The 15,173-nt window shown below is 37.2% G+C and overlaps 1 protein-coding gene across 6 annotated transcripts in view; it reads right to left on the reverse strand.

Annotated features, from left to right (window-relative positions):
• Positions 1-469: 469 nt before the first annotated feature.
• LOC134674475 (rhomboid-related protein 2) overlaps positions 470-15,173 on the reverse strand; it is a 36,609-nt gene continuing 21,905 nt past the window's right edge. For 4 of the 6 annotated variants that reach the window (XM_063532570.1, XM_063532568.1, XM_063532567.1 and 1 more), the window contains 4 exons: positions 4,035-4,239; positions 2,769-2,982; positions 961-1,111; positions 470-653 (listed from right to left, as the gene is read on the reverse strand). In XM_063532570.1, the coding sequence (XP_063388640.1) occupies positions 496-653; positions 961-1,111; positions 2,769-2,982; positions 4,035-4,239 (728 nt within the window). In that variant the 3' untranslated portion in view covers positions 470-495. Of the gene's footprint in view, positions 654-960; positions 1,112-2,768; positions 2,983-4,034; positions 4,279-15,173 lie in introns of all 6 variants that reach the window. The other 2 variants (XM_063532569.1, XM_063532566.1) reach the window with 1 other exon arrangement.

The raw sequence follows: 15,173 nt of genomic DNA on the forward strand, positions 1-15,173 counted from the left end.
GTCTATTTTTCCATATTGTTCAGATATATTTGACACGTTGACCGCTTAGATACCATTGGTTTTTTGACAGCTAAGGTATCAATGACTTGTTGTAAGTGTAGAAATTAATGAATAGCGACTGTTAACATATTTGTGACACGTTGAGCGCTCACAAGTAAATACTACCATGACAGTCAACAACTTTTTGACAGTTTAAACGTTTACCTCTCTTTGAGCACCTGGAGTGTATAGCGACTTCTGCTGCTGACTGTACATATAATCACGCCTATTTCCAGGAGGGGTAGGCAGAGACCACGGATTTCCACTTGCTACGATCCTGATCTCTTTCGCTTCCTTCACTTTCATATTCCTGATACACGCTCGCCGGTTTAGGGTGCTCTTGACCTGGCCGGCTTGGCCTGGCTGCCTGTGCTTGCTTGGCTGGCTTGGCTTGGCTGGCCTGGTCTTGGTGGCTCTTTGGCTGGCTGGAAGACCTGACGCTACGTCCTATAGGTTCTATAGCTGGGTTGCAGGGAAGTGGTTGACCCAAAATATGTTGGCGAGGATCCCGGCCAGCATGAGCGAGCAGTAGGTGATGACGGCCGCCAGCCAGAGGCGTTTCTCCCATTTGCGCTTCTCCAGGTTACGAAGAACGCCGATGCCGACTAGGAGACCTGGGGAAGACAGGGTATTTTGAAATGATATCAGCAAAAAAAACCGGTCAAGTGCGAGTCGGACTCGCCCACCGAGGGTTCCGTACTTTTAAGTACTTATTTGTTGTTATAGCGGCAACAGAAATAGAACATCTGTGAAAATTTCAACTCTAGACAGTTGAAATTTTCACAGATGTTCTATTCTATCACGGTTCATGAAATACTAGTAGGAGACAGACAGACGGACAGAAGAGTCTTAGTAATAGGGTCCCGTTTTTCGGGTACGGAACCCTAAAAACTGAGTATAATATGAACAGCGAGTACGTACCAGCGATCGCGCCCGCTAGATGCGCCACGTAGCCAATGTTAGTGACGCCTACGCCCCAATAGCGGTCGTATACCGCTGTGCCGATGTCCACTGCTGCCAATAGTAGGAACACTAGAAGCTGTATTATAGCGAACTCCATCTCTGCCCAGTTCTGGAATTTTAAAAATAATGGATTTGGTAAATTAATGGTAAAAAATAAAAATTTATGGTAAATAATAAATTTATATGACATATAAATTCACGACTAATCGTTTCGACTGATTATAAGTCTCTTTTAAGAAACACAGATGTCAAAAATAGGTATGAGAAAAATTTGGACGCGTAACGTTTTAAAAGTCAAGTTCGATTCGAGATTAGGTTCCAAATAAGGGCGGCCGATTTAGACGGCGCGTGAACTTGCATGCGATTTTAGTTACATTGCGAACTGTTGGTTACGTTACGTCCAATTCAACCGACCGATCAAAACCCGCAATGATATGAAACTCGTATGCGAGTTCTCGCATCGTCTGAATCGGGCTTAAGTGGTTTGGTTCGAGTATATGGATACGACACCATAACTAAACTCTGCTCGATTAAAAGCAGAACCATAAATTTTAAATATCGGTCTCGTAAGTATAGCGTACAGGATAAAATGAAGGAAGAGATATTGTATAGTCTTAAATTGGTGCTTACCATTATAATAGTAGCCGCAATAAGGGCGTAAACAACCCCTAAATGCAGGCGAGGGTCCGTGAGTCTTTCTAGCTAAAGAACCGCTATGCCCGCCATCAAGTATACTCTCCACCAGCGATGTATACCGTTTCTAGTAGAACTCCTAGTTTACTAGTAAGGTTCGTACTAATACTATAGTGTATACAACATTATTTGCGGTATTTGACGTCTGTCACTCACAACAGCAATACTACGTAAAATGTCTTGCACATCGAAATCACAGAGGAAAACAAATGCACTGCGAACGTTTACGTTCTACGTCTTTTTTTTTTTTAATTTTAGGGTTGGCCGGACACCACCGTTATGAATCGGTAGTAGTCTAAGTAAATCGATATGAATTTTTCATTTTTCTTTTAATAAAAGTAAGGAAAAGGTGGATAATTAACTGTAAATATGGATATATTTATCGTCACCTAACAGACAACAAATTTGACACAGAAATAACATAAATAAACTTTAAAATAGATCCCCAGTTAGTTTAGATTTTGACGATGGGTGCGACCTACTCGGTCGGTGTATTAAATGCATTTACCTTGCGGGAAAACCATATAATTCTAGCTTTATTTAAATCTCAAATAAAAATTCATTATACGTCACAATTCGATACCTCAGTCTACGTGCCATCCAATCGTCAATATACGTCAGTCACAATGTGTCAAATAACGCAAATAATATTGCATACAGTATAACCATTATAATAGTAGCTATATGCGCCGCTATAAGTGCGTAAACTCCCCCTGATGCACCCGCTAAATGGACGCGAGGGTCCGTGAGACTTGTAGCTAAAGAGCAGGCCGCTACGCCCGCCTACTATACTAGGGATACTCTCCACTAGCCGTGTACTATTCCTAGTGGAACTCCTAGTTAACTAGTAAGGTTCATACTAATACTAACCATTATAATAGTAGCTATATGCGCCGCTATAAGCGCGTAAACACCTCCTGAAGCACCAGCTAAATGTACACGAGGGTCCGTCAGACTTGTAGCTAAAGAGCCGGCCGCTACGCCCGCCAAGTATACTAGGGATACTCTCCACCAGCGATGTACGTTCCTAGAGGAACTCCTAGTTTACTAGTAAGTTTCATACTAATACTAACCATTATAATAGTAGCTATATGCGCCGCTATAAGTGCGTAAACACCCCCTGAAGCACCCGCTAAATGGACGCGAGGGTCCGTCAGACTTGTTGCTAAAGAGCCAGCCGCTACGCCCGCCAAGTATACTAGGGATACTCTCCACCAGCGATGGACCATTTCTAGTGGAACGCCGAGGAAGAGCTGAACTAGTAGGTTGACTAGGAGATGAACGACGCTGGAAAAGAAAATAGTTATTGTTAAGTTGGGGTTGCTAATTATATACATATATAATTATACATGTATAATTATACATGTATATACGTGTATAATTATAGAAGACAGTCGTGTTGTTGTATGGAGATCATTAAAAATCTTTACAGAATAAATTAATGCGAAAATGCGCAAATAGCATTAATAATTTTCAACATAGGCTAAAAAAATACTTGTATCATAGATAGATTTCAATAGATAATTGTCATATGTAAAATAGATGCAATCTCAAAGGGGACAATGTACTTAGAAAACCCCAGTTCTGGGAAATCCCGATTATTAAAAACAATGCGAAACCATTCCTTCATTAAAGTCAGACATTTCCAATATGGCGCCGAAGGACCAAAGGTGCGGGGAATCCCTGAATTGCAAATTATTTTGAGTCACAAGTACCATGTCGCTTTAAATGTCGGTTATAATATCTATATCATACTACCTGTCTAGTTAGTCTGGCCACAAAGTTTGAGTAAGGCATCACCATTTGCCACTATTGACCTCAGAATTAACATAGTCGACTCAACTTGCAAAAAAAACATACTAACCCCACATGAACAAACATGTAGGCGATGAACCGCCACGCCTGTCTCGGGGTGTATTCGGGTTGTATATGAATATCTTCGCGAGCGGCCCCACAGCTGTCGTGCTCCCATGGGCGGCATCGTAGCAGAACATGACGATCTCCACCAGAGAGATGACCATGCAGATAGTTTGGTAGCCAGCAGTACATGGTACCCCATTATTGACAGAGTTAACGTAGACACTTGAAAAATGAAAGATACTAACCCGACATGAACAAACATGTAGGTAATGAACCGCCACGCCTCATGCCTCCTATTCGGGTTGTATATGAATATCTTGGCCAGCGGTCCCACGGCCGTGGTGCTCCCATAAGCGGCGTCGTAGCAGAACATGACGATCTCCACCAGAGATATGAGGACCATGCAGATAGCTTGGTAGCCAGCAGTACATGGCACCCCATTATGTAACGTATACACTTGAAAAATGAAAGATACTAACCCGACATGTACAAACATGTACGTGATGAACCGCCACGCCTCATGCCTCCTATTCGGGTTGTATATGAATATCTTGGCCAGCGGTCCCACAGCTGTCGTGCTCCCATGGGCGGCGTCGTAGCAGAACATGACGATCTCCACCAGAGATATGAGGATCATGCAGATGGCTGGTGGCCAGCAGGAGTACTCCTCTTCGTAGGTGCCGTCTGAATAATTGAAGATGGATTTGCTGTGGGTTGAGACGACTACAATGGGTAGGAAAAGTAGGAGGTGTTAGGAGGGTAGAAGGTTAGTTTTAGGAGTTTTTTTGGCGCGAGAATTTTTGTTTTACGGAAAAGTTAGGTCGTTTTTAGAATGTTTTACCGAAAGGTTGAAGTGCAAGTTAAATATTTGTTAGAAAATTTTAGTCGTTTAAGAAAATATTGAAGTTTTAATTTCATTGTTTAAGAACAGAAAATTTTGTGAAAATTTCGTTATTTTGTATTCATTGTGGATTTATTGTTTCAATAATAGTTTTTTTTTAGTTTAAAAGACATTTATGTCGAAAATATTTTTTACAATAGTGCAAAAATAGAAAAATAGCCGTTACAAAAGACAGGACGAAGGTATCGTGTCGTAACAGTACAGAAATAGCCATCGACAATGGAAATAGAGCACGCATCGGACGAGTGACGGGTAATTGTCAATTAGCCGCCGCAGGCGCCGCAAATCGCAGTCGAATCAAACGGCGCGATTCGAATTTCGAACAAGAATTTTCCACGAGGGCCACATTCAGTTGGGATTTAAATTTAGAATTAGAATTGATGGACGAAAACAAACATTCGATTTTCAAATTTTGAGTACAGATAAAAATTAAATAACGGAATTTCCGAGATTTTTTTCAAAACGAAAAGATTTATTGGAAGCGGAATATTTTTTCATGTAGCAAATAAAAATTTTGCAATTGATATATTTATATTTTTTTTTACAAAATTAATCCAACAGTAGATGAACGCGATTTTAAGAATAAGGTTACAAACACACAAACACGAGGATAGGGGGGAAAGAGGAGGAAAACACACAAAGTTTTTGTTAGTTACATGCATTATAATATTGTTAATAATTTAATGATGCGTATTGTTAGTAAAGTCTTATTTACATCAGGTTATATAAAATACTGTCCAATAATATGTATATGGTAGACACTAGACAGTACATTAAAAAAAATTAAAACAAGTTTATATCGAAATCGGTCGTAGAATAAAAAAAAATACATTGTCTGCTTATAGAAATATTGTTGGACGTATTATTACGAACTCCGATTTTGTCATATAGAAGAAAAATTCCATAGCCTACTAGAACAAATCTATGCAAATTTTATCGGTGATGAGTACGGCTTTTCGTAAGTAGGTACCTAAACTCATAAAATACGAGTATATAGCGTTATCTAATATTTATAAATCTGAAGTAATAGAAAGAGTGAACTTATTGACAAAATCAGAGTTTCCAACACTAACATATAAGATGAAACCAGTGTTGCAAGCAATGCAGGCATGCATGCAATCTACATTCCTGATCTACAATAATTTTATATTGAGTACGTGAAATATTAAGGCAAGCAAAAAACGGTCTTATCATCTTATGACACATCGGAAGTACAGTCAACAGCAATAGCGGCGGATGATACAACGCGCCAAAAGTATCTATTACCCTGGAATACTTGTCCAACTATACATAGTTTTTTTTAGCATTAAAGGTAAACAATTTTAACGTGACTTTTTATTGAAAAACAATTTTGAAAAATAAATCGCGGCAAATATGTAACTTTTATGAATAATATACGATTATTTACATTATTTTGCTTGCATAAGTAATAGTTAATGATTTTTAAAAAGCATTTTTCAATTAGAAAACACGTCAAGATCGCATGGTCTTTTTTTAATGCTAAAAAACGAGCTATAGAAACAAAATCAGTACAGTTCGCGTTCGAAAGTACTTATCTTTTACAGTCTTTTTGTTCCACAAAAAGAGACGTACCTATCTCTTTTTGTAGCTATTGAATAAGGATACTCTAATACGCAGAATACGCTTACTTTTGTTGCTGACTGTTGATTATAAATTTACACCCTGCCGCAAAATTGCATGGCCACTTTATAAATGAATTCACGCACGCATTTGTCTTATACTATAGCATCTAAATCAATGAATATTTGGAGTAATTATACATAATCTGTAGCTAAAGCCGTAGACGGTGTCTCGTGGGTTTTGCCCATTCATGAGTAAGTAGAGGTATCGTCTCGGCATTCGAACTGATTTGTAAAACTAGTGGACAGTCATCGTGGAATACCCGTTTTTATGTAAATGCGATAGACTAGACATTGGTGAGGAAAAACCTAATAAAACCACGCTTTAAGAATTGAGTGGGCGTACTGGGTATTTGAAAACAATAAACAAACTTGTATTTAAAAAGGTTATATGTAATGGCTTGCGATCTTGTAATATAATATTAAAGATTACAAAGACAATTACGATTTATTTTGGCGGATTAAAAAAAGGTATACAGAATGGTTAAAAAATAACTGCATTTCCGTTGCCATAGGTTTTGGGATTATACTGAGCAACTTTTACTATGGGGCCAACCTCGAAAACGCGAAAAGTGTTATTTTAAACGTCAAACTTCTATGAAATTATGACGTATAAATAACAGTCGCACTGCGTGGGCTATCAAAATCGCTGCAGACTTTTCTTGGTTTAACTCTATAATGTTTGTTTGACCCGCAACCTTGACACTTGACATTGCGCGTGCGATGACAGGACAATGATAACAATGAGGCAATGATACCATCTGTCAACTAATTCTTTCATGATGTCTGTGGATGAAAATGAATGATTATTATCTTTAATCTTCATGTTTAGTTTATTCTATTCGTAAAATAGATGCTAAATAATATATTGTTTTATCTTTATCAGATATGGATGCTGGTAAGCAATAATGTGTCAACCCACATCAATGTTTCAATAAAATGTCAATTCAAAAAATTGACGCTTAAAGTTGACATTTTATTGCAAAATGCATGTGGTATGACTCATTCTTGCTAAACACCATCCATATGATATGTTCAGTAGAAACTTGTGCGCTAGATGAAGTGAATTGGGTCTACCCTAGCAAAAACTGTAAAATAAAGGGTTTTAATCTTTCCTTACTGGGAAACTTTTAACGTTTCTTTATAAAACGGCGTGTTACATGATCAAATAATGTAGATTAAAGACAGGTCGTTCAGTGATAGACACAGGCGGTTTTGTACCTATTTGGTTAATTAACCAATAAACGTTATAACTACCCGAACAAGTACAAATTATTTGTTTACTTTTATTTAAATTCCTAAAGATACAGAGTATATTCGTAGAGTTGGCGCAATTAACCCTATGCACGCTTATTTCAATTGACTTTTTTGTAACTATACAAATATTTAATTAAATTACTTATTGAAATGTAAGAACTGTTTGCTTTGCTTTATTTGCGCAGAGGCTGGGTAAAGCTTGTATTTATTTTAAAATACACTACTATTTACCTAGCTCAGTAGAATGTTTGACAACAAACCATTGTTTAAGAGTTTAGACTGTTTAGAGAGATAACTACAAGGTCAGTCGGCAATGTTTACCGACAAAGTAGTTTAGTTTTGCATAGAACGCGGGCTGAATGCGTAGGTATCTATTATTTATTCTAACTTTATTGATATTTCAAATACTGTAGGGGTATTTGTATGCTGCTATCCAAAAAAGTAATCAATGACTTCGATCAAAAATAAAATTTAGCATTTTTAGAAGCAATTTTCTTATTTTTAGCTTTTGTGCAATAATTCTCGTAAAGCTCGTGATTTTTTCTATCGAGCGAAAGTCAAGAATTCAGATTTCGAATCAATGAATTTACTAGAGAAGCTAATACATTTTTTTAAAACTGTATTGTGATCTAAATAAGCGCTCGATTTTTCCAAAAAAGGTAAGTAGTAAGTACGTTTATCTGTTGTCGGTCTGTCAAAGAATTAGTTAGTAATATATGCTTTGGGGTAAATTGGGTCTAAAGTAGCATCAGCAAACAAAATGCCTTAAAGCGTTGCAGTAGCGTATAGGTATTGCAAAAGTAAGAAGTACATCTAATTTAGTAGATATTAGCGATCTTCAAAATTCGGCCCTTATCATAAATAAAATAAAATAAATGGTTTTATTTTTAATAATCATGATACTTAGTTATACAAACGTACCAAACCACTCCTTCACCTGTCTGATAACCTTAAGCACTTTACTCGACAGAGCATTTTCATTTTCACACAACGCTTCCCTACTGTCATCACCATTTTTGCACTTAACCCACATCTATCCAACATAGCACTTGACAATGTACTACAAATACATTAAAAATTAATTAAGCTAACAGCACTTGCTTAAGAATGTTAATCACTACAGTAATGAGTTGTTTTGGTCGCTAGTGAGCAAAACAGGTGTTTAGTTACGTGACTGCAATGGCAAACTGATGGTTGCTAAGAAACTTTGATCGGGAAGCGCGTTATGCCAAAGCGCGCATTCAATGTTTTGTTATTGTAACTGACCAATATTAGACCTTATCTCGGTTCAATAAGGTACACGAATGGTCAATATTGTCCAGGGTCAGTTCATTGTGAGGATATTTATTTTTTACTCGTTGACAACGATCACGGTTAAATTGAAGGCCAGAGGTAAAGTTAATTCTCATCTTCAACCGTATGTATGCATGCTGAAGCGGAAGTATTTCTAGTTAATTTAATGCATTAATTTATTACAAGGCAAAGTACATTAAGCGAATGCTACTTAGTTAAAGATTTTGAGTGAGTGAAGGATTTTTACTACATCAACATTCACATTTTGGATGTATTTTAAAGGCCAAACCTATTGTTAAAACTTTTTCAATCACATTTTCCTACTAAACGGTCTTAGATATCAAGATTCTATTGCATTGTTAATCCTCGTAATGAAGTACTTATCCTTGTCCTCAAAGGTACCAATTAGCCTCTCGCCGTGATTTTATCACAACCAATTTCATTCCCTATTTAAAGCCACATAAGGGTAATATTTGTATAAAACGGTTGCCATTGTTGGTTTTATCTCGAATGAAACGGCCTCAAATTGCTCGGTTAACAGTTTAATGAATGACAAATTGTACCTGTGCTCTTTGACATGTCTTTTATTAGTCATTCCCAAAGTCAGTCCAAGGCAGAATTCTAAATGCTGTAGGAATTTCCTTCATCAATTAAATGTTTTAAATAAATAAATCCATACTTAATATTATAAATGCGAAAGTGGGTCTGTCTGTCTGTGTTACCTCTTCACGCTTAAACCGCTGAACCGATTTAGTTGAAATTTGGCAAAGAGATAGTTTGAGTACCGGGGAAGGACAGAAGAACAGTTTTTATATCGGAAATCATCCTTAAAGAGGGTAAAAAGGGGGTCGCTTCGCACAGGTTAACAAATTATATACCTGAACTTTCCTCAAGAATTACTCTATTGTTAAGTGAAAACCGCATGAAAATCTGTTCAGTAGTTTTTGAGTCGCGAACTTTAGGAATAAGGTGTAGTGATAAACCTTTTGAGCACATTCATTTTTCATAAGGGCAAACCCAATGTTAATATTACTTTGTATTGTACCTCCAATATCCTTTTCTGTACCTACATGTTGTTTCACAGTCATGGTATAGAGAAAATCGCCCTAGGAATGTATGATGCTATCGCAGTTATTCATCCTATTTAGCGCAAAGCTTCAACAAAAAAGTATATCGAATAATCAAACATTTCTACCCTCACACAACCATCAACCAAGGGTGTTGGTTCAGCGCCATCTATGTGACTTATCCTGAACTAATAAAATCAACAGTTAACTGATTCAATCCTGCGTATCTAACAGTTTGATACAGTAGCCGATAGGGCTGCGCTCACACTACCCTACACTAATTGCAATAGCATTAGAAAAAAGGTAAACAATCTTGACGTATCTTTTTACTAAAAAACACTTTTTAGGGTTCCGTACCCAAAGGGTAAAACGGGACCCTATTACTAAGACTTCGCTGTCCGTCCGTCCGTCCGTCTGTCACCAGGCTGTATCTCACGAACCGTGATAGCTAGACAGTTGAAATTTTCACAGATGATGTATTTCTGTTGCCGCTATAACAACAAATACTAAAAACAGAATAAAATAAAGATTTAAATGGGGCTCCCATATAACAAACGTGATTTTTGACCAAAGTTAAGCAACGTCGCGAGTGGTCAGTACTTGGATGGGTGACCGGTTTTTTTTGCTTTTTTTTTTATTTTTTTGCATTATGGTACGGAACCCTTCGTGCGCGAGTCCGACTCGCACTTGTTAAAAATAAGTCACGGCAAATATGTAACAATTATGAATCATATACGATTATTTTCCTTTTTTGCTTTCATAAGTAATAGTTACTGATTTAAAAAAAGGTGTTTTTCAATTAAAAGACGCGTCAAGATCGCTTAGTCTTTATCTAATGCTAAAAAAAAACGAACTTTAGTAGCTTAAACCTGTTAGGGCGTAAAATGGATGAATCTTAATGTATGTACGTTACGATTCGACGATGAAAAAGTTAAAGTGCCGTTAGTTTCCGAGTACGGGTGTTCTGATAATGATGAAAACATAGGTTGTAAACAATAATAGTATGTTATGCGGGACTGACTACATACATACATATAATCACGCCTATTTCCCGGAGGGGTAGGCAGAGACAACGGATTTCCACTTCCTGACATACCTCTTTCGCTTCCTTCACATTCATAACATTCCTCATACACGCTCGCCGGGTTAGGGTGCTCTTGACCTGGCCTTTCTTTGGGACTGACTACAATTAATTGATACGAGTTCGTAACAAGTTAGTTTTAGACTTGTTTCTCAGGCACTAAAAAGAATTATGTCCTAATGTTTGACAACCATTAGTAGTAGGTAGGTACCAATGATACATAATTGTTACATATTTGCCGTGCCTTATTTTTTCAAAAGTGTTTTTCAATATAAAGACGTCGAGATTGTTTACCTTTTTTCTAATGCTAAAAAATCGAACTACATATATTACAACATTTCAACGGCCTCCTAGCCTAGTCGGTAGTGACCCTGCATACGAAGCAGGAGGTCCCGCGTTCGAATCCTGGTAAGGGCATTTATTTGTGTGTTCATCACAAATATTTGTTCCCGAGTTATGGATGTTTTCTATGTAAGTATAGAAGTATTTATATATATGGTGTATATTATATATATCGTAGTCTAGTATCCACAACACAAGCCTTATTGAGCTTACCGTGGGACTAGGTCGATCTGTGTAAAAATTGACCTATAATATTAAAAAAAAAAGAAAACATTAGCGAACAATGACTATAAGATCAAATATGTGCAGCATTTTATGCAAATCATTGGATTATCCTGCCGGCGCGTAGACAAGATTGTCAAGAAGTGTAGAACAGGTTTCTACGCAGACCCAACGGGAAAAACTAAAGGATATACCGTGTGAATTGTATAATAGAACTGCATTAAATTCATCCTATAGATATTATATGATAACTAATGTACGTAACATGTGCTACAAACAATTACTCACGTAATTATCATCACATAAATCTGTCTATAATTTTAGATTTGCTATAACTATAACTATAGGTACTAACAATTACTCGCGTAATTATCACCACAGTCATAAATCTGTCTGAAACGCAAGAAAGTATTTAAAAAATCTAACACTGTAGATACGTAACTAAATGAATACCCTATTACGAGTAGAGATTCATAGTTACATAGATGTATATACTAAAATCAATGTAATGTTTTCGATTTCATTTATTGCAATCTGTTTCTTAATATGTACTACGTTTTCATCGAAGTACCAATGGCTCGATCCCCATGGCAGTAGAACTTTTATTTCTTATGAGAGAAAAATTACATGCCATAACCTTAACCTAATGTAAGGTACTTACCGCAAAATATTTCATATCCGCAAAATTATCATTTTTTCTGTTTAATTGTAAATGTATACAACCGTTTGTTTCTTAATAAAATATAAATAAATAAATTCGATAATACATCGATTACATCTAAAAATAACACAATGCATGAAGTATCTGATCTTGATTTGACTTGACACATTTCTAGGAAAACCTACAATGTAATTTACACCGTGAGATTGCAAGCAATGTTTACAGATGTGTAAACCATGTTTGACTTCTAACAGTCACCCACTGTTCCTAACTAGCACGACTAAATCCACAAGCATTATGAAACTACACAACGGGACTTAATCGCGTATTTAAGTTTTAAGATTTACCTCCGACGTTTCGAGGACGGCGTTGTCCCCGTGGTCTCGGAGAAGACCACGAGTCTTTTAAGTCCCGTTGTGTAGTTTCATAATGTTAAATAATCGTGAAAGTTTAAATCAGTGTAAATCTACAAGCATCTTTTAACTTCTTAAGGTCCAAGGTCCTACCTATAGTACCTCTTCAGTTCGATGAAATTTAAATTCTATTCAATTAGAACAGAGTCGCTCTTTCTTTGTTTCGTTCAATTTTCCAACAACGCAAAATCAATTCTATTTCCTATACTATAGGTTCAAATTTCAGTGGCAAATATTGGATATTCATTTGTATGGCTGGCCCTTAAGAGGATAAGGCTATAATTAACACCTACATACATCACTGGCTCAGTGACCCAAAGAGGATCTTGGCCTACCTTCGACACCTAACATCGTCCATAATTAACTGACAATTTCTGTACCTTATTGAAAAAGAAATAAGGTCCAATGTTCCGTTAAAATTTGCTTTTAGTACTGTTGTAGGTAGTTCCGTAAAATATATATCTACCCGTTATTATTTGAATAAACTAGTTGTCATCTGAGCTCGGTGTTTGATTTACTACATGGTGACAGCGGTGGGATCCGAACCCACGCCCTTTCGGACTGGTGGTGTGTTCAATTTTTTGATAGGTCTCGCGTGTTCCATTTTAATCACACTTTAGTACAAACCAGTACAAACACAATAACTTCTAATATTTTCACTAATGACCACCAATAACTGTACAAAAACTATTTAATTTTTCACCGCTGTCACCATGTACAAGTACTACTACGTCCTATACCGAACTACTGTATTGCCATGAAATGAATGTGGCGGCTACCAGTGTATTGACATGTACATGTCGTAGTCAGATCGTATAATCCGCCGTATTACATTACGGCTAGCCGTTTTCAAAAACAGGGGCGTTTTGAAATGCGGCGGTTCGACGATTAGCCGGATTGTCACTGCGATTCGTTCTTCAATAAGGCGGCCCACGTTTAGCCGCATCGTACATTGTAGAGTGACCAGTTCTTTCGGTCGCCTACGTAACCGGAGTTTGACAATGTTTGCAATTTAATTTATTTCTACCATGGTCCCACCGCACTACATGTGTTTCTTTTCCAAAACATTTCCTTCACAACTTAAATAGACGGAGCCCCGCAAGCGGGGCTCCTATTTCTGGGCGGTGCCTTCTCTAACTATTGAAATGAATATTAACTACAAATGCCTAAGGGTTGATGACTTCACTCTAAAAGCAACTTCTACGGTCTAAAATTAGCGTATCTGTATATCCACTTGAATCTATAAGTATCATGAGTGTTTAGTGTTATCAGAATTGCACTAAATACACTCCACTTTGGCTCATCATCACCATTTAGTGATGATACGTTTTATCTAAGGTTTGAGTGCCGGGGCCCGTTTCTCAAAAGCTTGTAACTTGTAATACAAGTGGAAGTCCCTTTCTAACAAAAGCTGTCAAAAAGTGACATTCGCTTGTATTACAAGTTACAAGCTTTTGAGAAACGGGCCCTAGTGTCCTGTTTATCAAAAGCTTGTAACTTGTAATACAAGTGGAAGTCCCTTTTTGATAGCTTTTGTTAGAAAGGGACTTCCACTTGTATTACAAGTTACAAGCTTTTGATAAACAGGGCACTGGGAGTAGGGTTTGCGGACAACCGCTTAATAACTAACGATCCGCGGCATGTGACTACTGACTAGCTATTCTAAGTATGAGTATGTAACATACGGCTAAGCTACTGTATGGACAATTACCCACATCTTGGGGTCTGACTTGCTACGTCGCTCCCGTTGTATAAGCGAGCAGTTACCCCCACACTGGCTAGGTGGGGACTTGGGACTTCAGTAATATCTTGGATCCTAGGTGACAGAAGATATCAGAATCAAATCAAATATATCAAAATCAAACAAGATAAAGTCCGTCTGTGCCAGCCATACTCAACCTGGATATTTTAGGTGGCCTGCCAGGTTATCCAGAGGTAAAAACATAACCTTGCCATTCAAACCTTTAAGCAAATTCTTCGTGCGGTCCTGGGCCACAAGGCATACCCATCTTTGTGGCCCTCATAAAAATGGTTGAGAATGGCTGGTCTTTACCTTAAGACCGAAGATGAGAGGTAAGTTTCCTACTTCGTGGATATGTCCACAGGACACGTATACCTAATTGCTGTGTATGACCCAGTCATTGGTTTTGTAGCAGTTAATGGGGTAACGAATGCTGACACAAAACGATAATTGCTTTTAAACAATACCCAAATCGCAAACAAAGTAGGTAACTACCTACATCCTACAACAAGTCGTCAAACTACTTCGTACTACATAGTCAAGACGAGTAGACACCTGTACCTATATGCCTTGGTCAGACAGACATACATTCTAGGTACACACTCTATGACTTGGTCTATGCGTTTAGGCAAACGCCACCATAAATGTTAAATTATTATGAATAATAAAATACCATTTATATTTGTTTACAATATTTAGATTTACAAATGTAGTATTCATTCGTTACAACTACTACTGTATTGAGTTAACATACAAATGTAGGTTTTACCCACGTCTCGATGTGTCTACGGGATTCTTCGATATATTCTCTTTTTCTTGACTTTTGTATATGAGATATGAAGGCCGGGGTCCTATGAAACAAGTCGATTTTAAATTAATCATATTGTTAATCATCTAAAATATGTATTTCCTGGATATTATATCATTACAACCAATGCCCTTTATATCAAAAGCTTGTAACTTGTAATACAAGTTGTAGTCGCTTTCTAACAAAAGTAGT

This window comes from Cydia fagiglandana, chromosome 20 (assembly GCF_963556715.1).
Source record: "Cydia fagiglandana chromosome 20, ilCydFagi1.1, whole genome shotgun sequence".
Classification (NCBI taxonomy): domain Eukaryota; kingdom Metazoa; phylum Arthropoda; class Insecta; order Lepidoptera; family Tortricidae; genus Cydia; species Cydia fagiglandana.